At 47.3% G+C, this 26,410-nt stretch overlaps 1 protein-coding gene across 1 annotated transcript in view; it reads left to right on the top strand.

Annotated features, from left to right (window-relative positions):
- abca2 (ATP-binding cassette, sub-family A (ABC1), member 2) overlaps positions 1-26,410 on the top strand; it is a 603,170-nt gene that overhangs the window by 301,005 nt on the left and 275,755 nt on the right. The window contains exon 7 of the mRNA XM_085965847.1: positions 21,919-22,101. Within this exon, the coding sequence (XP_085821973.1) occupies positions 21,919-22,101 (183 nt within the window). The remainder of the gene's footprint in view (positions 1-21,918; positions 22,102-26,410) is intronic.

The raw sequence follows: 26,410 nt of genomic DNA, 5'->3' as shown, positions 1-26,410 counted from the left end.
GATTCAGTCTCTGCAGGAACAGTTCACAGATTCAGTCTCTGGTCTTGACTCGGTCCGAACAACATCTCTGTGGTGTAGCCGGTTCACATTTCTGGCGTGACTCATCCAATAGTCTTTCCCTTGGCTTAACAGCTTGAACTTCCGTCCTGCTGAACCAGCAGTGCTGACTTTTACAAACAGCTGGACTGCCTTGGTAATTTTTCCTACTTTCCAACTGATTTGGCCCCCTTCGTAGGGCCCACGTGCATGACCTGATAGAAGTGATAATGATTTAGATGGTTATCGTCTTCTGCTTCGTCTTTTTCTTTTCTGCTTCTTGGAGACTCTCGGGGCTCCCTTATCCGCTGCCAGCTGTAGCGCCACCATCTCCCTATGTTCCTTAGACTTTAAGTGCTTCATCCTGATTTCTGCACTTTGGGAGTTTTCATCACAAGCTGGGCAGACCAAGTCATCGTAATATTCCGTGTCACTCAACAGGTCATGGTAATATTCGGTGTCGTCCTGAGCTAGTCTAGCGAGAGGGCCTGCTACTTCTTCCGTACCCAACTGGACGTTAGCCGACTGTTGTTCCCTCCCTAGACATCTTTCCTGAAGAGACTTCTTCATGCGTTCATATTCATCCCGCTCTTCCTGGGTTTCCTGCAAATCCTTCACTAATGACCTCGTTTGTGATTTCAATACTTCCCCTTCCCTCGGGGATTGATTGATCAGGCTATTCAATCCTTCTACTGGAGCAGCTGTTTCAACATTCTGTAGTTCACATTGACGTGATTCAGCGTACTTTTGGCATCCCTGTAAAACCTGTGTTGCAACCTCAGCTATTTCCATAACTTTTGAGAGCTCCGAACTCCTTCCCTTTGAAGATTGAAGCTCGTGTTCAGATTGTTCCCATGGTAGAGTCTTGTCCTTCAGCATATGAAGGAGTTGGCTGACCGTTAACTCTTCCACGGGAACACTGTGGGTCAGAGTCTTCTCCATTTCATCCACCTTTTCCTCCAATGCTTTCACCTTCTTTTCCTCTTGTACTTTGGCTTCCAGCGCTCGGAGAAGTTGCGCCTTGATGCTCTCTAGCTCATGTTCAGAGGCCATTCTTACAGTCTCTGTGTTTCTTACAGTTCCCTTTTCTTCCACTGAACGGATTCCCAGTTGAATCTGTTCTTCAAGTTGTTGAATCTCGGTCATTGCCGCCCCATATTTGTCTTGGGTTTCCTTTAATATTCTTATGAGTTCTTGTACATCTTGTCTTTCATGTTCTGCCATGTCTTTCACCTCTAATTTCTCATCTATGGATGGAACTTCTACCGATGAGTCTGTCTTGGCCTTGAGCTCATCAAGAATTTCCTGCAGCCTTTGGACTTCTTGCTCATGTTCAACCTTCAGTTGCTCATATGCTTCCACTGAAACTAGCTTTTCGGAGGTTGCCGAGTTAACCCCTTCCAGAATTGTAGCCTGGGCCTGTTCATACTGTTCTTTCAACTTCTCACACTCTGCTTGTAAGGAGTCGTAGAGAAGAACTGGAATAAAATCCTGGCTTCCTGAAGATTCCTCTTCATTTGCTTCTTCCTGCAAATAGTCTAACTCCTGAACAGCATAAGGGAGATGTGATCGGTAATTGGTCACGATGGCTCTATGGTCGCTCTCTGCTTGAGCTAGCTGCTTCTGTTGTCTTTCCAGATTCTCCCATTCGGTGTCATAGAACTTTTTCATTGTTTTCATCTCTTGTACGAGACGGTAACTCAATTGTTCTAATTGTTGTCGTAATTTGAAATAAGTTTGAGTCCGAGCTCGGTGTTCTTCCGTCATGGATATGTCCGTAACTTGAACAGGCTCAGAATTTTCTGTCAAACTAGGTTGTCGTTGTTCGGTGGAGTTCTGCTCTGAAACTTTGTTCTTCTCTGGAGCATAAGCCTTTATGCATGCCTTCGTTTTTCCAACCTTCGTCGGCAAGTCCATTTCAGCCTTGTCTTTCATATTTGGGTTGGTCTTATCGTCATCCGTTTCAGAATCTGAGCTGATTGTCTGCACCGAGTCCTCACTCGTTATGGCTTTTAGATAGTGCCATTCCATGTCTATTTTCTTGATCCACTCCCGTCCTAGAAGTGGTGGTCCTCCCTCATGTAGTACGTATAAGTTCATTCTTGGGTGTTCTTTACCCCTATCTCTCACTTTGACTCTTATCTTTCCCATGGGGTATACTTTATGCCCCGTGTATGTCTGCAATATGAACTTGGTATCTCTTAAGGGTATATGTGAGAATAGCCGGTGGTAATCCCTTCGATTTATGACTGATAGAGCTGATCCAGTGTCCAACTCCATTTTCACTTGGATTCCAGCTATTTTTAGCATGACCCAGATAGTTTGTAGGTCAGCTTCCTTACTCACATTGTGAATTCTCAGACTACCCAGCTCCTGGCCGTTTGGGTCTGAGTCTGAATTCTGTTCGTCTGAACTCTTCTCAGCCACCTTGTGTACCTTGTTGTACTTTTCCTGTGATGGCTTCCTTTGGTTGTTGGTCTTCTTCCCTGACCGGCATACCTTAGCTATGTGACCCAGTTTGCCACATTTCCTACATTCCTGGTTCTTAAACCAGCATTGGTTCTGGTCGTGTGTTGTCTTCCCACAACGATAGCATTTTGTTGTTGTCGAGGTAATTTGATCCACACTTAGTGCTGCTGTCTTTAGCTGCATTTCCGCAGTTCCCTTCGCTGCGGCTTTGTGCGATGCTGCAATAAGGACAGCCCTGTCAAGTGTAAGGTCGTTCTCTTCGAGTAGTCGCTTTTGCGTTCCTTCCTTTGCCAACCCGCACACGAACTTGTCTCGCAATGCCTCTGTCAGATTCCCTCCAAACTGGCAGTATTTCGCTAGTCTATGCAGTTCGACCAAGTATTCTGCGTTGCTTTCGTCTTTCCGTTGCGTTCTCGCATAGAATTTGAATCGTTCCGCCAACATCAACGGTGTGGGGTTCAAGTGATCCTTCAGAACAGCCACAATATCATCGAAAGTCTGATCCGCCGGTTTAGCTGGTGATAGTAGATGCTTCAAGAGCCCGTATGTCTTCGCGCCCATCGAGTTTAGCAAGGTTATAGCTTTGTCATCTTCTTCTATTTTATTGGCCTCACAATAGATCTCGATGCGCTCCACGTACGTGGCCCAGCCTTCTACCTCGGCATTAAAATCGTTGATGTTACCACGCTTAGGCATCTTCCTCTCTTTCTGATAACACCCCGAATTATTTCTTTAACTTTTTTTTTCTAAGATGGCGGTTTTCCCGCGAAAATGGCGGTTTCCCGCGCTTATCTTCTCTCCCCGCCCACTTCAATGGCGGTTTCCCGCTTCTGTCTTCTTCCCCGCCTAATGGCGGCTTCCCGCGTTTCTTCCCTAGCGGGAGGGGTACACTTTCCCCCACAGGCGACGGCCGCTGGCTTTCAGGTTCACAGCCTGCACGTCGGCTTCAGGGCTTTCCCTTTTCTCGGCAGGGCAACCGGCGCTGGGTACACCCCGTTGACGGCGAACAGGTTCAGCCGCTGGGCTGGCTCTCGCTCAGTTCCCCTTGCTCGGGCTCGGTCTCTCTCCCGCTCTCTCGGCTCTACCGGCGCTGGGTACACCCCGTTGACAGAGAACAGTTTCAGCCGCTGAACTGGCTCTCGCGCAGTCTCCCTTGGTCGGCTCTGCCTCTCCCGCTCGCTCGGCTCTACCGGCGCTGGGTACACCCCGTTGACGGAGAACAGTTTCAGCCGCTGGACTGGCTCTCGCGCAGTCTCCCTTGGTCGGCTCTGCCTCTCCCGCTCGCTCGGCTCCCAAACGCCTCTCCCAGCCGTCTCGCAGTCCGGTGCTTCCCTCCCCGGCTGCGGCTGAGTTTATCTCTTCCCGCGCCTACGCTCCCGGTCGCAGCGCTTCGTGGCTTCGGTCGCTGCCCGGCTTTTCCCGCCGGTCGCGGTCTAGCTGTCTCACGACGCCGTTGCGTCCCCCAGCCTATTAGTACCGCGGCTTCCTTGCTCCACACTGCCCCAGTCTCAGCGCCTCTGGGCCCGACTTCTGTCCGGCTCCTTTCCCCCTCGACCGTGGTCGAGTGCACCGCCCTTATCCTCCGGTTATTCTTTTTACTTTTCCCTTACTCACAGTCACCGTGGCCGCCTTGCTTCTCGTGCTGATCGGCTCACTCCTCACCGTGGCAGAAGGGACAGTCAGTGCCTGTTGCTGATGGAAGTCTTTGTCTCTGAATTCTTCCTCCTTTCCAGCTCTGCAGATTCGAGTTTTCTCCCAGCAGAATGACGAGGGCGGTTGCCTCTTCTCGACGCTCGTTAACTGCTTCGGAAGTATTGTTGCCACAGGGTACGATCGGACTCGTCGCCACTGTAAAGTCTGTGGGTTGTTTAGTTAATTAATACACAGACTCCAAGAGTAACTTAAAACAGGACTTTACTATTCGAAGGTCAGGGCGAATCTGCCCAATAACTCCTGGCACAACACTTATATACTGGTGTGGTCACCGTCGGTATTACCGTATACAGAAGCCAAACAAAGTAGTGCCACACCTAAAATAGTTCTCTTAAAGGTGAACGGTTACATACAATAGTTCTCTTAAAGGTAGACGGGTACATACACTACAAGGAAGGAAAGGTCTGTGATAGTTTGGAAGGCAGGAGTGATTAAATGACAAAAGGGATGATGGTGCAAGGCAAAAGGAGATGGTAATGGAACAGGCAAAGAAACAAAAGATGAGTCTAGAAGAGGTGTAAATGGGAATGGCAGAATCATCAACAGTTGCCACGTGGAAAAAATAGGGGCAGAGGTTATGGTCTGAAAATGTTGAACTCGATGTTGAGTCCAGAAGGCGACCGGAAGCTCGGGGTCACGCTTATGGACTGAACGGAGGTGTTCCACAAAGCGGTCATCCAATCTGCGTTTGGTCTCCCCAGTGTAGAGGAGACCGTATTGTGAGCAGCGAATACAGAAACTAAATTGCAAGAAGTACAAGTAAATTGCTGTTTCCCCTGGAAGGAGTGTTTAGGGCCCTGGACAGTGGGAAGGGAGGAGGTAAAAGGGCAGGTGTTGCATCTCCTGCGCTTGCACGGGAAGGTGCAGTGGGAAGGGGAGGGGGTGTTGGGGATGATTGAGGAGTGGACCAGGGTGTCGCGGAGGGAGTGGTCCCTTCAGAATGCTGAAAGGGGAGGGGAAGATGTGTTTGGTGGTGGGATAATGCTGGAAGTGGTGGAAATGGCGGAGGATTATCCGTTGAATGTGGAGGCTGGTGGGGTGAAAGGTGAGGACAAAGGAAACCCTATCGTGGTTCTGGGAGGGAGGGGAAGGGGTGAGAGCAGAAGTGCAGGAAATGGAACTAACACGGTCGAGGGCCGTGTCAACCACGGTAGAGGGGAATCCTCGGTTGAGGAAAAAGGAAGACATGGTATGGAAGGTGACATCGTCAGAACAGATGTGACGGAAACTGGGAGAATGGAATAGTATCCTTGCAGGTAGTGGGGTGAGACGAAGTGTAATCCAGGTAGCTGTGGGAGTCAGTGGGCTTATAGTGGATGTTTGTCGATAGCTTATCCCCAGAAATGGAGACAGAGAAGTCGAGGAAGGGAAGGGAAGAGTTGGAGATGGACTATGTGAAGGTAAGGGAAGGGTGGAAATTGGAAGCAAAGTGAATGAAATTTTCTAGTTCAGGGCGAGAACAGGAAACACCGATACAGTCATCAATGTACTGGAAAAAGAGGTGAGGGAGGGGACCTGAGTAGAACTGCAACAAAGAATGTTCCACATATCCCACAAAAAGGCAGGCATAGGTAGGACCCATGTGGGTTCCCATAGCAGCACCTTTAATTTGGAGGAAGTGAGTGGAGTCAAAGGAGAAGTTGTTCAATGTGAGAACAAGTTCAGCCAGGCAGAGGAGGGTGGTGGTGGATGGGAACTCGTTGGGCCTCTGGTCAAGGAAGAAGCGGAGTGCCCTCAGGCCATCCTGGTAGGGGATGGAGGTGTAGAGGGATTGGATGTCCATAGTGAAATGGAGACGGTTGGGGCCAGGAAACTGGAAACTTAGTGGTGGAGGGCGTTGGAAGAGTCGCGAATGTAGGTGGGAAGAGACTGGACAAGGGGAGAAAAAATAGAGTCGAGATAGGAAGAGATAAGTTCCATGGGGCAAGAACAGGCTGAAACGATGGGTCTACCAGGGCAGTCCTGTTTGTGGATCTTGGGAAGGAGGTAGAAGCGGGCTGTGCGGGGTTGGGGAACTATGAGGTTGGTGGCCATGGACGTAAGATTTTCAGAGGAGATGAATTCAGTGACAGTCTTGGAAAGGATGGCTTGATGTTCGGTAGTGGGGTCATGGTCCAGGCAGAGGTAGGAGGAGCTGTTGGCGTTTAGCTTCCGCAAGGTAGAGGTCGGTTTGCCAAACAACAACAGCACCACCCTTGTCAGCAGGTTTAATGACAATGTCGGGGTTGGATCTGAGAGAATGGAGTGCTGCACATTCAGAGGGAGGTAGGTTGGAGTGAGTGAGGGCAGCAGAGAAATTGAGACCGCCAGTGTCATGCCGACAGTTCGCAATGAAAAGATCTAGAGAGGGTAAGAGGCCAGAGGGAGGGGTCCAGGTAGAATGAAAATTCTGAAAATGAGAGAAAGGGTCAGCTGTGCAGGGGGGAAGACTCCTGGTCAAAAAAGTGGACACGGAGACGAAGGCGACGGAAAAAGAGCTCAGCATTGTGCCGAACTCGAAATTCATCGAGGTGGGGACGTAAGGGAATGAAGCTCAGGCCTTTGCTGAGGACTGATCATTCGGGGTCAGAGGGCATAGTGAAAACACGGCTGGGGGTGAGATTAGAAGGAGGGATGGGGTCAGAGGAAAGTGAAGGGGAAGAAGGTTCCAGAGGTGAGTAGGTGCCCAAGAGTTGTTGAAACTTGCAATCCTTGACACCTGAAAGGAAGAAAAAAAGATTTTTGTTAAAGCGCCGGATGAGGCGAAGGTTGAAATGGAACTGCGGACCAGGACAGCTTTGAGATAGAGTGCGCCGGTGCTGCTGAAGAGAGAGGTCGAGAGCGTGTATGTGATGGCAGAGAGCGTGCATGTGATGACATTGAGCGTGGATCTCAGGATGTGGCGAGAGCAGTGGTTCGAGGGACGCTGAATATCTTGGAGATATCTGTGATCCTGGGTGGATCCAAAACATGAAGGGTGGAATTTCAGTTGGAATCCACGTGGAATAAGTTGGAGCCGGAGACAGTTGCTGAGGAAAGAGATGTGGCTGTAAAAGCGAGTTTTGGTAACTACTTGATCAAACAAGAGAAGGGAAACAGAAAACAATGAAGATGAACAAGGTAAAAGAGACAATTGGAAATCGCATCGGAGAGAAGAGCAGTACATCTTCAAGGTTGGCATTCCTGGAAGAGAAGTGGCTGTGAATTAAACACTAAAACAATAGCAAAATACTGCAGATGCTGGAAATCTGAAATAAAAACAGAAAATGCTGGAAATACTCAGCAGGGAACATTGGTTGTAGGGCTGGAGGAGGTTACAGAGATAGGGAGGGATGAGGTTATGGGATTTTAACACAAGGATGCATCGGTGGACTGGAAGCCAGTGTGGTAGGTCAGCAAGCACAGAAGTGATGGGTGAACGGGACTTGCTGCGAGTTAGGATACGGGCAGCAGAGGTTTGGATGAAAGCCAGGAGTACAAGGGCCGGCAACTTAAGAATTGCCTTCAGCAGTCATTTCTTTTCTGTCTGAGGGCTCAGCCAGCCCGCGCAGTCCAAGAACGCCTGTTCCTGATCACCGGCCCATATTGATGCTCCTCCAGCACCAACAAACCCGGCTGGCTTTTAAACAACTGCACCCTCCTTCCAATGAACCTGCCAGAGGTGGCGATTAGAATGGAATCAGGTTCATCCTAGCCAGCAGTTTCCAGGGTAACGATTGACCATCTGTAGACTGGAAAAGCTGCAGCCTGTTCAGCCACAGTTGACAGCAGGAAGCTGTTCTAACTGTCCCAATCACTTACAGAGCAGTGGCTTGTTCCCTCCAGCGTTGCGGGACCTTCCCTGAAATGTAAACGACGGCAGATTCCACAGCACTGGCACTGTTACAGGTCTACTGTCAGGTGAAGCAATGCTGCAGTACTGAGCCTCACCGGATGAAGCAGCTGAATTATAGCTATAATAATGATATAACCCCTCCTACCATTTTAATTTGGCTCCTTTACACCATAAGACTCTAATTAGCCAAATCAATTCAAATAAAGGGATTAGTCGCAAATAAAACCTTTTTTAGGATGTAACTAAAAATCCATGAAAATGGATTAAAAAAATTAATAAAGGAAGCTAGTATTTATTTTGAACACTTTTGATTTTGTAAGTGATTTGGACAGTTCGTACCCCTTCCTGCTGTCAACTGTGACTTGGACATGCTGTAGCTTTTCTGCAGCTTTTACAGTCTACAGATGGTCAGTCATTATGCTGAAAACTGCCGGCTAGAATGAACCTGATTCCATTCTAATTGCCACCTCTGGCAGGTTCCTTTAGAAGAAGGGTATATTGTTGTTGCAGTGGTTCTTGGCCCCGTGGCTTGTACATAATATTGTCAGGGAAGGGGATGACTTAAGTGAGCTGCCTCTAGACTCTCAAGAGGTGCGGCTTGAAGCTGTGGGCTTTCTTCGTTTTTGCACAAGATGCGAGCGAACCTGATTGAACAATAGTGGGCAAAGTCCATCGGCCAGTGTGGTAGCGAGCCATACGGAACAGGAGGTTTGATCTTTGATCTGTGCTGAATTGGTTGATCTCAGCTGAGGTGACGGTTGGGTTGCTACAGGTAACCTTATTACCCCCAGCGTTCTTGCTCCGTGTTGGAAAGTGCGTCCGGATGCCAGGAGGGATGACGAGCCCAGTCTTGCTGTGAGGTCCCACTCCACGCTTGGTGAAATAATCTTTTGGTGAACTAGGCAAGGAACCAATGAACCAGCATCCATGAACCCAAATATGATAGCAAAATACTGCGGATGCTGGAAATCCGAAATAACAACAGAAAACGCTAGAGAAACTCAGCAGGCCAGGCAACATCCGTGGAGAGAGAAACAGAGTCAACGGGGTAGATTTTCAGTGTGCCGTGAGGTGGGCTTTTAGGCGTGTGGGGGGGCTAAAATCCCAAATTCAGGGGTCCCGACACCATCCTGCCCAAAACCCGCCTCCATGTAAGTTTCAGAGGAGGTGGGTACCCGCCCCGCACAGGGACCCGCCGACCCGAGGCGGGAAGGGATTAGTGCCAATTAACTGCCTGTTAACAGGTAGTTAACAGGCAGTTTTTAGCCTAATCCCTATTTTGAAGGGTGTCGTGTGGGATTCCCGACGGCTCCAAACCACGCCAGGTTGGAGCAAGCGGGCTGTCGGGTTGAAGGACTTGGAGGGGTCGCGATGTTGGTGTTCAGGTGAGTGACGGGTGCATCAGTGCAAAGGTAAGTGTGTTTGGTGTGTCTAAAGTGTGTAAAGAAGTTTAAATTACCTGTACTTACCTTAACAGCCTTTCTTCCTCTAGGTTTCAGGAGTCCATCACTCAGCCGGCACTGAAAGCAAAATGGCTGCGAGCTGTCAAAAGTGACAGCCTTTAGCTTTCATTGCCGGTGAGAGTTCTAACTGAGTCTGTGTAGAAAGACTCAGGTTAGAAGTCAGACTGCCACTGTTTGACAGCTTCAAACAGCTGTGAAACATTGATATTTCATCTGTCAAAACCTCTTGACAGATGAAATTTCAGTCTGTGGCGTCACCTGTTGCTGGGTGGCCCTTAATTGGCCTGCTGGGCCGGCTCAACAAGGTCAATCAAGGGAAAATCGCGTGGATTGGCCGCATCTCGATATAGGCGGGACTAAAACCCGAAAGTTGTAGTCCCTCCTCCTTCCTGACTGCTGAATGAAAATCGACCCCAACGTTTCAGGTCGAAGACCCTTCGTCAGGACTGAGGAAAAAAAAGCTGCTTTTTTTCCCTCAGTCCTGACGAAGGGTCTTCGACCTGAAACGTTGACTCTGTTTCCCTCTCCACGGATGTTGCCCGGCCTGCTGAGTTTCTCCAGCGTTTTCTGTTGTTATTCCATGAACCCAAATCCCAGCATGAGTCAGCAGCCCTTTTTGTTAGCGAACAGAGAGAATTTTCCACTATTTACCCTCTCAGCCCTATCGTAATTTAAAGCGTTTGTTTTGGGCCCTTCCGCCCCCCCCAAAGCTTCTCCATACTAAACATTGACACACAAACTCATGTCAAACTGGTTGAAGCCCCGTGTAATTTTGTTTGACAACTCATCTGTTCCACACTTCTTGTAGAATTGGCTCATGTTTAGCCTATTGGAATGAATGAATTAAACGCTAAACAAACCGTGGTATTCTTTAGCGTGCCATCCAATTATTTGTAATTACAGCTTCAAATTATAATTAATGCTGGTCCCTGTTTCTATGGTTAACATTATGGAGGCATTTACTCAGATACAAAATGATGCAGGATACTCCCAAATGAACATTTTCAAGGATGGGCAAAATTAAACAGCTCGTCATGGTTTACATTATTTAGTCCCTTTAGTATCCTAAAGCGGCCTCTCAAACCTTTTTTCCAGTGAGAACATGCCCAGTTTACCTAATCACTTGTCATAATCCAATCCCGCCATCCTCTCAATCATTCTGGTTGCTCACTTCTGTACCTTTTCATTAACTGCAATATCCTTTTTGTTCTGCGGAGTCTGGAATTGTACACAGTATTCTAAGTGTGGTCACGCCAATGATTTATAAAGTGGCAGGATTACCTCACTATTTCAGCTCAATATTGACCTTTTAATACATCCTAACATCTGATTAGCTTTACTCACTGCCACCGAGCATTGTTGCGATAGCTTCAATTTATTGTCAATCAGGACCCCCAGATCTCTTTTATTTTCCATGCACATTATTATCTTTCACATTATTTAAGTAATAGTCCCTTCCTGGATTTTTTGTCCTCATGTAAAGCACTTTGCTTTTCTCTACATTGAATTTCATCTGCCACCTGTCTGCCCGATTCCCAAGTATATTCAAATACCCCTGTAGATTATCCTGTTCAGCTTTGTAGTCTACCACCTTCATTAGCTCTATATCATCTGGAAACTTAACCACTGTGCTTGTGACTCCTAGCCCCAGATAATTTATGATGATATTATGACAAATTTCATTTATATAGCACCTTTAACGTAGTAAAACATCCCAAGATGCATCACAGGAGCATTATCAAACAAAATTTGACACCAAGTTATATAAGGAGATATTAGGACAGGCTTGGTCAAAGTGTTGGGTTTTAAGGAGTGTCCTAAATGAGGTAGAGGGGCTTAGGGAGGGAATTCCAGAGCTTAGGGCCGTGGCAGCTGAAGGCATGGCCACCAATGGTGAAGCCATGTAAATCAGGGATGCGAGAATGTGAGAAGCTCAGAGATCTCGGAGCATTGTAGGGCTGGAGGAGGTTACAGAGATACGGAGGGGTGAGGCAGTGGGGGGATTTGAAAACAAGGATGAGAATTTTTAAAACTAGGCGTTGCCGGCCAGGGAGCCAATGTAGGTCAGCGAGCACTGGGGTGATGGGTGAACGGGACTTGGTGCGAGTTAGGACACGGGCAGCAGAGTTTTGGATGAGCTCAAGTTTATGGAGGGTGGAAAATGGGAGGCCGGCCAGGAGAGCATTGGAATAGTCGAGTCTGGAGGTAACAAATGCATGGATGAGGGTTTTAGCAGCAGATGAGCTGAGGCAGGGGCGGAGATGGGCGATGTTAGGGAGGTGGAAGTTGGCGATCTTGGTGATGGAGAGGATATGTGGTCGGAAGTTCGGCTCAAGGTCAAATAGAACGCCATGTTTTACCCTCAGATAGTGGCCAGGGAGAGGGATGGAGTCGATGGCTAGAGGTCGGAGTTTGTGGTTTAAACAAGAGAGGTCCCAAAACAGACCCCTGTGAGACCCTACTGGTAACAGCCGCCCAGGCTGATGACAGTCCCTGTACTGCCATCCTCTGGGTTCCAGCGGTCAACCAATTATATATCCATTGTAAAATATTTTCATTAATTACTTTCGTTATATTCAGAGACACTGGTGGGAATTTTAACCCCCCAAAATGGGTGGACTTCGGTCAGTAAAAATGTTAAAAATCTCAAACCCGACCCCAGTTCACCTCCAACCTGCCCACTTCCGGTTTTAATGGAGGTGGGACGGGCAACCAATCCATTCCCAGGAGGCGGGTTGGTCATTTAAATATTATAATAAGGCTGCGTGCCTCAGATTTTATCTCCATTTTAAATTTCATCTGGCAGCTAAATGGAGGCAAGGACTGCTGGATCAAGCAGGTTAGTGCCTTTTCACTTATCTGCTAGATCCAGCTTACCTGCTTCCGCTACCCACCCCTCACCCGCAATCGAACCCCTCTACAATCTCCCACCAACCCGACTGTTCCACTGTTCTGTTCTCCCTCCAACTGCCCCCCCCCGGTCTCCGGACCCCCAATGTCTCCGATCCTTCCGATCAATCCACGGCCCCTGGCCTACAATCTCTCCCTCTCCGCTCCCCAGATGTGGCCTGTGGAAATGGAGACAAAAAAATGTTAATCAGGTCCTGCCGTTAAATTCGGCAAGACGTGAGGGAAACCCATTCTTCCGACCGCAAAACAGCATCCCCGCTCCCTCCCCGCCTCCGCTTTAATCGCGGGGCCACTGTATCAAAGGCCTTACTGAAACCAAGTACACCACATCTACTGCCTTACCTTTATCAACCTCCCTTGTCACACCCTCAAAGAAAACCGCTAAATTCGATTGACAAGACCTGCCCTTTGTGAACCTGTTTTGGCCATCTTCCACTTTGGCCACTGTTGGGTGAAAATAAATTCACATCTAATCTGTGGTAAAGTAAAAGGTGCAGTTTATTGAAAACAGAGCTCTGGGAGAAGCGTCTCAGACCCCGCGGTCTGTGCGAGCACCTTCTCTCCGATCAACAAAATTCACAAGCTTATATACAGTACAAGACTGGAGCACACCGATAGCCATTATTACATTACTTATTCCTTGGCCAATCCGGCTCAATTATATTCCTTCAAAAACAACCTAATTATAACTTTACATCGTTAGCTAAGCCCCTTCTTTCAGTTCTGTCTTTTATCTAAGTTTGTCCAGTTATCTGGATCGCAGGGCCCATTCTTGCTTCATCGTGGCTTCGGCCGATCTGACTCAGTGACTCGTGATTGGACATGGCTCAAAGGTTAATCAAATATACCCTACATACATCCGCGTGACAGTTGTTACTTTGTAACCCGATTGTTGTGCAAATGTTAACCTTGTTATTGCAGCTTCTCATATCTCCACATGCTTAATCACTTTTGTCGTTCAGTTTCTGACCATCTGTTCCATTTGTGGTTTCAACTAGTTTCAACCGAAACTAGGCTGTCATGCTGTGTCGTTTAACTGCAACATTCAACTGGCTCAAATCCCAACCCTTCAGCCACCAATTATCACCATTCAGCACTTCAGGGTCCGGTTTAAGGTGGCTTAATACTAATGTGAAATGGAGCCGGCTGTGGTAGCATTGAGCTGCTTGGCTTGTCCACACTGAAAATGGCGGCACAAGCGGGGCAGCAGCAGTTAATTTTCCACTTCAAGTTGATCATTAATTTATATTTGCAGTGGCGAGGCAGTCCAACGCGTGGCTGTTGAGAGTCTTGACACCCAAGCACTTAAGCGTGACATGTCACTGCTCATTTCTAATTTACGGCCAGTGGTAAGTTAATATAACATGAAAATAAATCAGCTTAACAAGAAATGAGCCATTTGCCCTTTAGTAAGTCTGAATTTATTTTTGCTGGGAACAGAGGGAAAATTGCAGGAATTATTTTAAGAAGCCTGTGTTTGGTACTGAAGTAAGAAAAGCTAACATTTGGAAGAGGCAGTTAATGGGGATCAAAATTCCACTGTGCCCAAAATAGCCAGTGTCAAGATATCCTCCCCATAATTTTTAATTGGCATACTGAGACTGGTGGAATGGGAGTATTGCCAGTTCTTCCAATAGTTATATTAATGAATGAATATCCCTTCATAAAAAAATGGGAGGGATAGGAACATTGAGTGGTGCTGTAATTTCGTCATGGGCCTTTCTGGATTTGAGTCCAGATGGGTGGGGACAACCTGCTCCTGTCTGCCGCTTGTAAGGATCCCACATGATCTGAGCTTGGACAGTCTCGGTCCAATTCTGAGTGGTTATGGGCCCACAGCAAAAGCAACCTCCTAATTTGGCACTGAATGGACAATATCAACGGACGACTGGTTTGGGAAATGGAAAAATTCTAAACTGCACTGCAGTGGATGTTCTCCTGAGCTGGAGTCTGAGGCACAATTGTTGGGGCAGAGTTGAGTTAGCTTTACTTTGCATCGAACTCCACTGTAGCTGTGCTGGGAGTGCTTGAAGGGTTAGCATAGAGACAGTTTTATGCTGCATCGAACTCCACTGTACCTGTGCTGGGAGTGCTTGAAGGGGTAGCATAGAGTAGGGTTGCCAGCTGCGGTTGGATGTATCCCTGGAGGTTTCATCGCACAGCCTCCTGCCTCTGACCGTCCCACTCGGTCAAACAGCCGAGTTATAACTAATAAACAAAAGTGTTCAAAGAAAATAAAAATAAAAACATAATTGCTTTTAATGGCCCTTTGCTTTTCCTCCTGGGTTGTCCGTAGAGGTGTCCTGGAGATCAATCTACAATTCCTGAAGACTCCAGGACAATCCTGGAGGGTGGCAAACCGAGCATTGAGAAAACTTTACTCTGCATCTAATTACTGCACGTGATTTGGGAATACTTGATGCTGAATGCTTGAAATTAAAAACACTTTTAAGTCCCAGCCCCAACATCCCTTAGGCTTGATGATCACAGAATTCACGCAGAAACGTGGCACGTGTCCCTCATTCTTGGATGTCGCGGTTTGTTTCAATGTGAATTTGTCATGGATTTAAAACAAGAGAAAGATGGCCACTGGTTTCACGATGAGTTCTCCTGGGCTGGAGCTAGGAATTAGCAGGCAGCTGCAGTCAGTTATTGATACACACAGACGTAAGGAACTCTGTCATTCTTTATGGGGAGGCATGTTTTAATATTAATGAAAAATTATTTGTTGTTGTGCGTTCAATATATTTGTTCAGAATTGTTGGTGGAAGTCTATTGCTTTATTGGAGAAGAAAAAGATACTTTGCTTTCAGATTATTGATTTTATGTTGGACAACTGCAAAGTTTTTTTCCCTGAAATAAGAAAATAATTGATTACGAGGATAATGCAGCACTCTGAAGTACATCTGTTTGAAATGAGCCAGGTTTGTTTTTATTTAAGGTGGTAATTCAAACTTTTTGACCAGTGCTACAATCCTAAGTAATGTCTTGCTCACGGATCACCCTCGGGTCCTACTCTTGTCTGCCAAAACTGCTCAGTATTCCAGGATCATTCTGGAATGCAAAGATAACCCCTGGCTGCTAACCGTCTTCTTAAACCCCTCTTCCCCCCATCTCCTCCACACTCATCCCCCAACAACAAGTGTGAGGAGCTCATGGACTTCTTTGTCTCTAAGATTGAGACCATCCGTTCAGCTGCCTCTGCCACTTCCCTTTCTTCCCCTAGCCCACCGGGCCAAACTTCCTCTAAGGTTCCTCCCTGCCCTAGCCCTGAACTCACATCTTTCTCCAGTTTCTCTCCGATCTCCCCTCTTGACCTCTCCGCGCTCATCTTGTCCATGGGACCCACTTCCTGCTCCCTCGATCCTATTCCCACCAAACTGCTGACCACCCAACTTCCTTTTCTGGCTCCAATGTTAGCTGACATTGTTAATGGTTCGCTCTCCTCAGGTACTGTCCCCCTCTCCTTTTGAATCTGCCATCATCACCCCTCCTCAAAAAAAAAAAAAAAACCTTGACCCCTCCGTCCTTGCAAACTACCGCCCCATCTCCAACCTCCCTTTCCTCTCCTGAGTCTTGAACGTGTTGTCGCCTTCCAAATCGGTGCACATCTTTCCCGCAACTCCATGTTTGAATCCCTCAAATCAGGTTTCCGCCCTTGCCAAAGTACCGAAATGGCTCTCATCAAAGTCACAAATGATCCCTCCTCATCCTTCTTGACCTGTCTGCAGCCTTTGACATGGTTGACCACTCCATCCTTTGCCAACGCCTCTCCACCGTCGTCCAGCTGGGTGGGACTGCACTTGCCTGGTTCCATTCTTATCTATCTAATTGTAGCCAGCAAATCGCTTACAATGGCTTCTCTTCTCACTCCCGCATCATGAACTCTGGGGTCCCCCAAGGATCTATCCTTGGCCCCCTCCTATTTCTCATCTAGTGCTGCCCCTTGGCGACATCATCCGAAAACACAGTGTCAGTTTCCACATGTACGCTGACGACACCCAGCTCTACCTCACTACCTCTTCTCTCGACCCCGCCACAGTCTCTAAATTGTCAGACTGCTTGTCTGACATCCAGTACTGGATGAGCAGAAATTTTCTCCAATTAAATATTGACCGAAACCATTGTTTTCGGTCCCCGTCACAAACTCCGTTCCCTAGCCAATGACTCCATCCCTCTCCCTAACATCTGTCTGAGGCTGAACCACACTGTTCTCAACCTTGCTGTCATATTTGACCCTGAAATGAGCTTCCGACCACATAGCTGCAGCAGAACTAAGAACGCCTATTTCCACCTCCGTAACATCACCCGCCTCCGCCCTTGCCTCAGCTCATCTGCTGCTGAAACTCTCATCCATTCCTTTGTTACTTCTAGACTTGACTATTCCAATGCACTTCTGGCCGGCCTCCCACATTCTACCCTACGTAAACTTGGTCATCCAAAACTCAGCTGCCCGTGTCCTAACTCGCACCAAGCCCCATTCACCCATGCTCGCTGGCCTACATTGGCTCCCGGTTAAGCAGCGCCTCGATTTCAAAATTCTCACCCTTGTTTTCAGATCCCTCCATGGCCTCGCCCCTCCCTATCTCTGTAATCTCCTTCAGACCCACAACCCCCTGAGATATCTGTGCTCCACTAATTCTGCCCTCTTGAGCATCCCTGATTATAATCGCTCAACCATTGGTGGCCGTGCCTTCAGCTGCCCAGGCCCTAAGCTCTGGAACTCCCTCCCTGAACCCCTCCGCCTCTCTACCTCTCTTTACTCCTTTAAGAGGCTCCTTAAGACCTACCTCTTTGACCAAACTTTTGGTCACCTGCCCTAATATCTCCTTATGTGGATCGGCGTCAAATTTTTGTCTTTTATAATACTCCTGTGAAGCGCCTTGGGACGTTTTACTACGTTAAAGGCGCTACATAAATACAAGTTATTGTTGTTGGGAAGGCTGCACCATAGAACGATGATGCAGGGGCCTGTGCCCACTGGTTTTGCACAGGAGCGAGCTCCTGGTTTGAAATGTGCCAACCAGGTACCAAGCACTTCCCCAGAGGAAGAGAGGATAAAATACAGATTGGTCATTCTATTAACGGAGTGAGTACTAACGCCACTGTCAGCCAATGAGTTGGATGCGGAGCAGGACTTGCAGCAAACGGTCTATTTTACAGCCAACAAAGTCGTTGCACAATGCAAATCATGTGTGTAAAAGCCAGCATGGGCTCAATGGGCCGAATGGCTTCCTTCTGTGCTGTTATCATTCTATGATTCTCTGAAAATCAATTCCAGTCACTTGCAGCAGTGTGTGATTGATGGGAGAATTACCCAAAAATCTCCATTCAGGCCGGGACTCGTGGTGTCACTGCCTTCTATTAAACCCCTTGTGTTCTTATGAGGGTAAATTTTGAGAGGCCCTGCCAGCTGGTACGAGCGTGGATTAGAGATGTGGGTATAAAACTCTAATCCCAATTCTCCGAATCACTTTTGCATCGTGCAAGGCTCTCTATTTGCAGCAGATCGGTGTAAAATTTACGCTGTAGTTTTGATAGAGCCCTGTCCTTTGATCCCTGCACGCAGGAACTGCCCTATCTTCTAATAGCATTTCCCAGCTGTCTCTTGTTGGACAGCCGGAGGTAGAACCGGCAGAGTCCCAGCTATAGAGACATCCTGTAGTCAGGCAGGCCGTGTTTGGAGTCCAAAGATGTGGAGAAGCGGGTCAGCTGCAGTCCAGTGAAGGAGAGGTGGGCCTCGGGTGTCTCCCCCAACCTTATTATGAATATCATTGCCCTAAAGATGCCAAGTGAGTTAATCTCATTTTCAAACTTAACACCCATTTGACAACAGGTGACTTGTATTATTTGTATTCTGAGAAACAGAGTTAACGTTTCAGTTCGATGACCTTTCATCAGAACTGGAAGATGTTAGAGATGAACAGCTTTTAAGCCATGGAGAAGGGGGCACCTGAAGCAGTGGGAGTGGAAGAAGTGTGGGCTGGTGCTTGAGGTGGGGATCTCCTATCGGTACATTCACTGGCTGTGTATTTGCTTAAAAGCTGTTCAGCTGTAACATCTCTCTTTCCACAGGTGCTGCCTGACCTGCTGAGTGTTTACAGCAATTTAGTCTTTATTTCAGATTTCCAGCATCCGCAGCATTTTGCTTTCACCTTATTTGTAATGTATCCATTATTTAACTTTATGTGAAATATATCTGGGTGTACATGATGGTATAGCTGCTATCTTTCTTCCTCTCTTCATCTTTTTGTCTTGTCATAGAAACATATAAACATAGCAGATAGGAGCAGGAGTAGGCCATTCGGCCCCTCGAGCCTGTTCTGCCATTTAATGAGATCATGGCTGATCATTGAAATTCAGTACCCTGTCCCTGCTTTCTCCCCATATCCCTTGATCCCTTTCTTGTACACACTCCAAAATTATTTTGCCGAAGTTCAACGTCAGTGTTTTGCCTGAGATGCTGCCGATTGTAACCTGTGCGACAGGACTTTTGTGGAATGTAACTCCAAATGTGTTCTTTCTGCCTCAGTTTTTAAATCTCTGGTTTGAATCTAGTGAACAGAACAGTCACCAAGAAACCAGCGTTTATTGATTTTTGTTTAATTAGCGTCACTATTGCAGATGAAGCTTGACTGACAAATGAGGAATTAATGTTACTTAAACATGGCAGGCAAACAATAGACCAGCAACTTGTATATTAATGATTTCCTGAGGAATTTTTCTGCCATTCACAATTCACTGGTTTTATTCTCAATATAATCGCCTCTTGTTGGCATTCTGCTGCATGTTGTATTCACAGTGTTGTCAGGTTTCAGAACTGAATTGCACAGGAATAATAGAGCAGGATGGAAACCATATCCAGAGTCTGGCCTCTTTCCCTTCTTACTTTCCTCCTAAATGATAAATATACTGGGAACTATGAACAGATATTTACATGCTTTATTTTGGAGGGGGATTGTGTTCTCTGGGAAAGTTCATGGGGGAAAAATTCGGTTGCTTTGCGCCTCCCATTAGGGAGGTTAGCAGCGGTGGTAACCGTTTGTGCCCCGCGGCGCTGCGCCACCGGCGATGACGTCATCGCCGTGTGCAGCGCCCTGCACACGGCGATGACGTCATCGCCGTGTGCAGCGCCCTGCACACGGCGATGACGTCATCGCCGTGTGCAGCGCCCTGCACGTGATCTTCGGTAGCGCCCCTGACTTACCGCCGGACGCTATGTCCGACAGGGTCGGGGGGCCTACCTGCTGTTGGGGCGGCCCTAATTAAAGGCAAGGTGTCGGGTGGCCATTTTCGTTGCTGGCCGCCTGCCAGCACCTGCCCCCGTTGTCGTCCCCGGCCTCCTGAACTGCCCCCCCCCCGGGCGTAGTGCTTCTCTTGAGTGCTGGGCTCTTTTGCTGGCACTCCGCTCCCTGGTGGCTCAGCTGGGCCCCGGGTCGCGCTGCGCAAGGCCCCTCCCCTTTAAGAAGTGGAGGAAGGCCTGCAGTACCGTGGCGCGATGTGCCGCGATATTCCCTTGCAGCGCCCCAAAAGGGCGGCGGGGTGCTTCCAGTAGCACCCCGCTTCCATCTTGGGGCGCTACCGATGAATTTCAGCTGCGGGGGCGCTAATTTTTTCGGGGTGCTAGAAGTAGCGCCCTGGCAAAGTTAGCGCCCCAAAGGGAGCGCAACTCAATTGTCCCCCCCATGTCTTTGTAGAATTTTTCATATCAGAACTATGTAGTAATTTGGCATAAATTAATGCTGAATGACGATCTTACTCAGACAGGGCACAGGCGTGTTCGGTGTGGGAAATTAGAAAAATTCACGAAAAATTTTCAGCTGATCAGAGAGAGCCAGCATGGATTTGTAAAGGGTAGGGCATGCCTGACAAACCAGATTGAATTTTTTGAAGAGTTGACTAAATTGTGGACAGGGGAATTGTGGATGTTATTTATATGGACTCCCACAGCGCATTTGATAAAGTCCCTCATAAGAGGGTGTTAGCTAAAGTTGAAGCTCATGGAATTGAAGGATAATTATTGACCTGGTTAGGAAATTGGCTGAGCGGCAGGAGACAGGCAGTAGGGATACTGTTTAGATACTCTAATTGGCAGGATGTGACTAGTGGTGTCCCGCAAGGATCTGTTTTGGGGCCTCAACTATTCACCGTATTTATTAATGATTTAGATGATGGGATAGAAAGCCACATATCCACGTTTGCAGATGACACAAAGATAGGACGCTTTTTAAGCAGTGTAGATGGAAGCATAAAATTATGAAGAAATATTAATAGATTATATGACGGCACAACTGTGACAAATGGATTTCACTGCAGGCAAATGTGTGGTTATCCACGCTGGACCTAAAAAGGATACAACAGAGTACTTTCCAATTGGTGAAAAGCTAGAAACAGTGGAGTCCAAAGAGACTTGGGGGTCCAGGTACATAGATCATTAAAATGTCATGAACAGGTACAGAAAATAATCAAAAAGGCTAATGGGTGCTGGCCTTTATATCTAGAGGACTAGAATACAAGGGGTAGAAGTTATGCTGCAGCTATACAAAACCCTGGTTAGACCACACCTGGAGCACTGTGAGCAGTTCTGGGCACCACACCTTAGGAAGGATATATTGGCCTTGGAGGGAGTGCAGCGTAGGTTTACCAGAATAATACGTGGACTCCAAAGATTAAATTACGAGGCGAGATTACACAAATTAGGGTTGTATTCCCTGTAATTTCGAAGGTTAAGGGGTGACTTGATCCAAGTTTTCAAGATATTAATGGAACTGATAGGGTAGATCGAGAGAAACTATTTCCGCTGGTTGGGGATTCTAGGACTAGGGGGCATGGTCTAAAAATTAAAGCCAGGCCTTTCAGCAGTGAAGTTAGGAAACGCTTCTACACGCAAAAGGTGGTGGAAGTTTGGAACTCTTTTCCGCAAATGGCAATTCATGCTCGGTCAATTGTTAATTTTAAATCTGAGATTGATAGATTTTTGTTAATCAAACGTATTAAGGGATATGGGCCAAAGGCGGGTATATGGAGCTAGGTCACAGATCAGCCATGATCTCATTGAATGGCGGAGCAGGCTCGAGGGGCTAAGTGGCCTACTCCTGTTCCTATGATCCTAAGACTCACTGTTTGAGTAGAGCAGAGAGAGTGTTGCCTTGTATTTAACCTGTGCCTGATCTTGGGTGGCATTGGGCAGCAAAGAAGGTGACCATTTGGCCCATCGTGTTTGTGCTGGTGTAGTTCTTCAAGTTGAGCCATCTACTCCAATCCCCCAATAACATACCCCGCACAGCATAGATAACATACCCCCCGTCCAAAAGGTACATATGTTCATTATCTGTATTGCTATCATTACCTTGTGTTGCTATCCAGGAAATAGAATAATGAATAACTTTCATTTTCCTGTAGTTTGTCAAGTTTTTTTTTCCTAGTTTCCAAAATGTTGGCAATATGTAGGGTGGGGAAATGGGACTCGAGAGATTTATGATGAATTTATTGAGACAAAGATTTGTGTTGCAGGAGCATCTTCTGGGAGGCTGGAGGAAGCTAGAAGGAGGATTGATTCATAAGGCACTGAGTGACCCAGAAAAAGCGACACACAGACAGACACTTGTCCAACTGTTGGCCCAGGCTCTTGGCCTAGCAGGGTCTAGTAACTCCACAGATGGCTATGATCCAGAGGCACTTGTTGGAGAGATGGAGGTAAAGTAATGGAAGGACGATTCAACGGTCAGACTTGTGTGTGTTAAAAACCAACATTTGCTTTCTAGGATTCAAGTTACAAACTGAATACTACAGCAGATCCGATCCGAGGCTGTCTTTGGGCGTTGTATAGAAGCCATGATGGATTATATTATTTCTCTGAAAAGAGAAAGCTATGACGACCTATAATAATTATAAGATCCTGCGGATCACTATATCGAGGGACTACAGGAAACTTTCTTTTATCCGGCACGGATGGGACCGACGTGGTGCCGGTTCATCAAAAATTCCGGATAACCGAACGCTATAGTAAAAGACACGGAGCTGAGAGCTCCGTATAAAGCAACAAACCTACAGGTTCAAAACAATGGCCAGAAGTTGCAAGCGTCTCTGTAGCTTAGCAACAGCTGCAGCCACACCCTTGCACAGCAACACATGGAGCAAGGCAAGTAATAAAAGTTACCTGAACCTACTCCTGAATTTTGCTGGTTAACCGACATTTCTGGTTATTTAGGGGCCGGTTAATCGAAAGTTTCCTGCAATATAAATTGGTTGTTGATAGAGCAAGTGACTTGACAGGTCACGGCTTGTGTGAAATTCCCCCCTTCCCCCTGTGCAGAGCCGTTGCTGCCTGATGACTGCAGTTTGCATAAATGGCCTTGGCAGGCTGTAAAAATGCTGGAATCTGAGCAATAACAAATCATTTAATGCAACAAGTCACTTGCACGAGTTACAGAGCCGTACATCAACCACTTTTTGTGTGTCAAGCGGTTTCCTGATGACTGGAGGCTTAACCCTGTGGATAAATCATACTGCGGGTTTATTGATTTTTAATTCATCTCAAATCTGTAACCTTAATTTGATCCTTCCCCCCCCTCCATTGCATCAGAATGCAAAGTGTGAGTTTGATATTCTTTTTAGTAATTTCTTCCTGCAGACCTGATCACTTGTATTTATTTAATTTAACATATAAAGAGGATCTGTCGGAACACTTGATGGAGGGAGAAGTGCATGGCGAGCGGGCAGTAGCACCGTTTGAAGCTCGAGACTGCATGCATGATTGAAAAGATGAGCTTTAAGAAATCTTTGGAAAGCAGGAAGAAATGAATTGTGGTTGAACGTTCGGCCTCAAAAGTTCGAGTAGTGAGGTGGGGGCGAGCAGTACTCTGGGGTGAAGGAATGGAGTGTGAAACTGGGCCCTATGGCTGGAGATTTCCCAGATAGGGTGCAGTGAGTCTGTGGAGCAATTTGAAAAGAGAGCAAGGATCTTGGTAGATTCTCTGAGCCATAGGGAGCTAATGGAGATGGGTAAGAGTGGGAGTGTCACGTGCACAGGACTCTGTGCAGGATGGGTAATGGATGTGGAGAGTGTGTAGGAGGGGTGATGGGTGTGGGGGGAGTGTAGGAGGGGTGATGGGTGTGGGGGGAGTGTAGGAGGGGTGATGTGTGTGGGGGAGTGTAGGAGGGGTGATGGGTGTGGGGGACTGTAGGAGGGGTGATGGGTGTGTGGGGGACTGTAGGAGGGGTGATGGGTGTGTGTGGGACTGTAGGAGGGGTGATGGGTGTGTGTGGGACTGTAGGAGGGGTGATGGATGTGTGTGGGACTGTAGGAGGGGTGATGGGTGTGGGGGAGTGTAGGAGGGGTGATGTGTGTGGGGGAGTGTAGGAGGGGTGATGGATGTGGGGGGAGTGTAGGAGGGGTGATGGGTGTGGGGGGAGTGTAGGAGGGGTGATGGGTGTGGGGGGAGTGTAGGAGGGGTGATGGGTGTGGGGGGAGTGTAGGAGGGGTGATGGGTGTGGGGGGAGTATAGATGGGGTGATGGGTGTGGGGGGACTGTAGGAGGGGTGATGGGTGTGGGGGGAGTGTAGGAGGGGTGATGGGTGTGGGGGGAGTGTAGATGGGGTGATGGGTGTGGGGGGACTGTAGGAGGGGTGATGGGCGTGGGGGGAGTGTAGGAGGGGTGATGGGCGTGGGGGGACTGTAGGAGGGGTGATGGGCGTGGGGGGAGTGTAGGAGGGGTGATGGGTGTGGGGGGAGTGTAGGAGGGGTGATGGGTGTCGGGGGAGTGTAGGGGGGGTGATGGATGTGGGGGGAGTGTGTAGGAGGGGAACATAAGAACATAAGAAATAGGAGCAGGAGTAGGCCAATCGGCCCCTCGAGCCTGCTCCGCCATTCAATAAGATCATGGCTGATCTGATCCTAACCGCCAATCTACTATCACAGAACCATCTCCTGAATCTAACAGAATTAGACACACGAAATAGGAGCAGGATCAGGCTACACGGCCCCTGGGCCTGCTCCGCTACCCACAGAGCCATGACTGATCCGAACCTAGACTCATGTCCAAATTCCTGCCCGCTCCCCGTAACCCTTAATTCCCTTTACTTCTAGGAAACTGTCTATTTCTGTTTTAAATTTATGTAATGATGTAGCTTCTACAGCTTTTTGGGGCAGCATATTCCATGGACCTACCACCCTCTGAGTGAAGTAGTTCCTCCTCATCTCAGTTTTGAAAGAGCAGCCCCTTATTCTAAGACTATGCCCCCTAGTTCTAGTTTCACCCATCATCGGGAACATCCTACCCGCATCCACCCGATCCAACCCCTTCACAATCTTATATGTTTCAATAAGATCGCCTCTCATTCTTCTGAACTCCAATGAGTAGAGTCCCAATCTACTCAACCTCTCCTCATATGTCCATCCCCTCATCCCCGGGATTAACCGAGTGAACCTTCTTTGTACTGACTCAAGAGCAAGTATGTCTTTTCTTAAGTATGGACACCAAAACTGTATGCAGTATTCCAGGTGCGGTCTCAGCAATACCTTGTACAACTGAAGCAATACCTCCCTATTTTTATATTCTATCCCCCTAGCAATGAAAGCCAACATTCCATTGGCCTTCTTAATCGCTTGCTGCACCTGCATACTAACCTTTTGAGTTTCATGCACCAGGACCCCCAGATCCCTTTGTACTTCAGTACTTTCCAGTTTCTTGCCATTAAGATAATAACTTGCTCTACGATTTTTCCTGCCAAAGTGCATAACCTCACACTTTCCAGTATTGTATTCCATCTGCCAAATCTCTGCCCACTTACTTAGCCTGTCTATGTCCCCTTGCAGGTTTTTTATGTCCTCCTCACTCACTACTTTCCCTCCCATCTTAGTATCATCTGCAAACTTTGATATGTTACACTCGGTCCCCTCCTCCAAATCGTTAATATAGATTGTAAAGAGTTGGGGACCCAGCACTGACCCCTGCAGAACACCACTAGTTACTGATTGCCAGTCTGAGAATGAACCATTTATCCCAACTCTCTGCCTTCTGTTAGATAGCCAATCCTCTATCCATGCCAGAATATTACCCCCAATCCCGTGATTTTTTATCTTAAGCAATAATCTTTTGTGTGGCACCTTGCCAAATGTCTTTTGGAAGTCTAAATACACTACGTCCACTGGTTCCCCTTTATCCACCCTATATGTTACTTCCTCAAAGAACTCCAGCAAATTTGTCAAACATGACTTCCCCTTCATAAAACCATGCTGACTTTGTCCTATTAAATTATGTTTATCCAAATGTCCTGTTACTGTCTCCTTAATAATGGACTCCAAAATTTTACCTACCACAGATGTTAGGCTAACCGGTCTATAGTTTCCAGCCTTCTGTCTACTGCCCTTTTTAAATAAGGGTGTTACATTAGCAGTTTTCCAGTCTGCCGGGACCTTTGCTGAGTCCAGGGAGTTTTGGAAAATTATTACCAATGCATCCACAATCCCTACCGCCACTTGCCTCAAGACCCTAGGATGTAAGCCATCAGGTCCAGGTGATTTATCCGCCTTGAGTCCCATTATTTTACCGAGTACCACTTCCTTAGTGATTTTGATCGTGTTTAGCTCCTCCCCCCCATAGCCCCCTGTTTGTCCAGTGTTGGGATATTCTCTACTGTAAAGACTGATACAAAATATTCATTGTGTTTTTGCCATCTCCATATTTCCCACCATTAATTTCCCGGTCTCATCCTCTAAGGGACCAACATTTACTTTAGCCACCCTTTTTCTTTTTATATAACTATAAAAACTCTTACTATCTGTTTTTATATTTTTTGCTAATTTACTTTCATAATCTATCTTCCCTTTCTTAATTAATCTTTTTGTTATTTTTTGCTGTCTTTTAAAGTTTTCCCAATTCTCTATCCTCCCACTAGATTTGGCTACCTTATATGCCCTTGTTTTTAGTCGAATACTATCCTTAATTTCTTTACTTAGCCACGGATGGCTGTCTTTTCTTTTACACCCTTTTCTTCTCAGTGG

The sequence above is a fragment of the Somniosus microcephalus genome, chromosome 23 (genome assembly GCF_052327205.1).
Source record: "Somniosus microcephalus isolate GS21.2 chromosome 23, FLI_Smic_1.0, whole genome shotgun sequence".
Taxonomy (NCBI): domain Eukaryota; kingdom Metazoa; phylum Chordata; class Chondrichthyes; order Squaliformes; family Somniosidae; genus Somniosus; species Somniosus microcephalus.
Note: the sequence above shows the minus strand (reverse complement) of the source record. Positions and strands in the feature narration are given on the sequence as shown.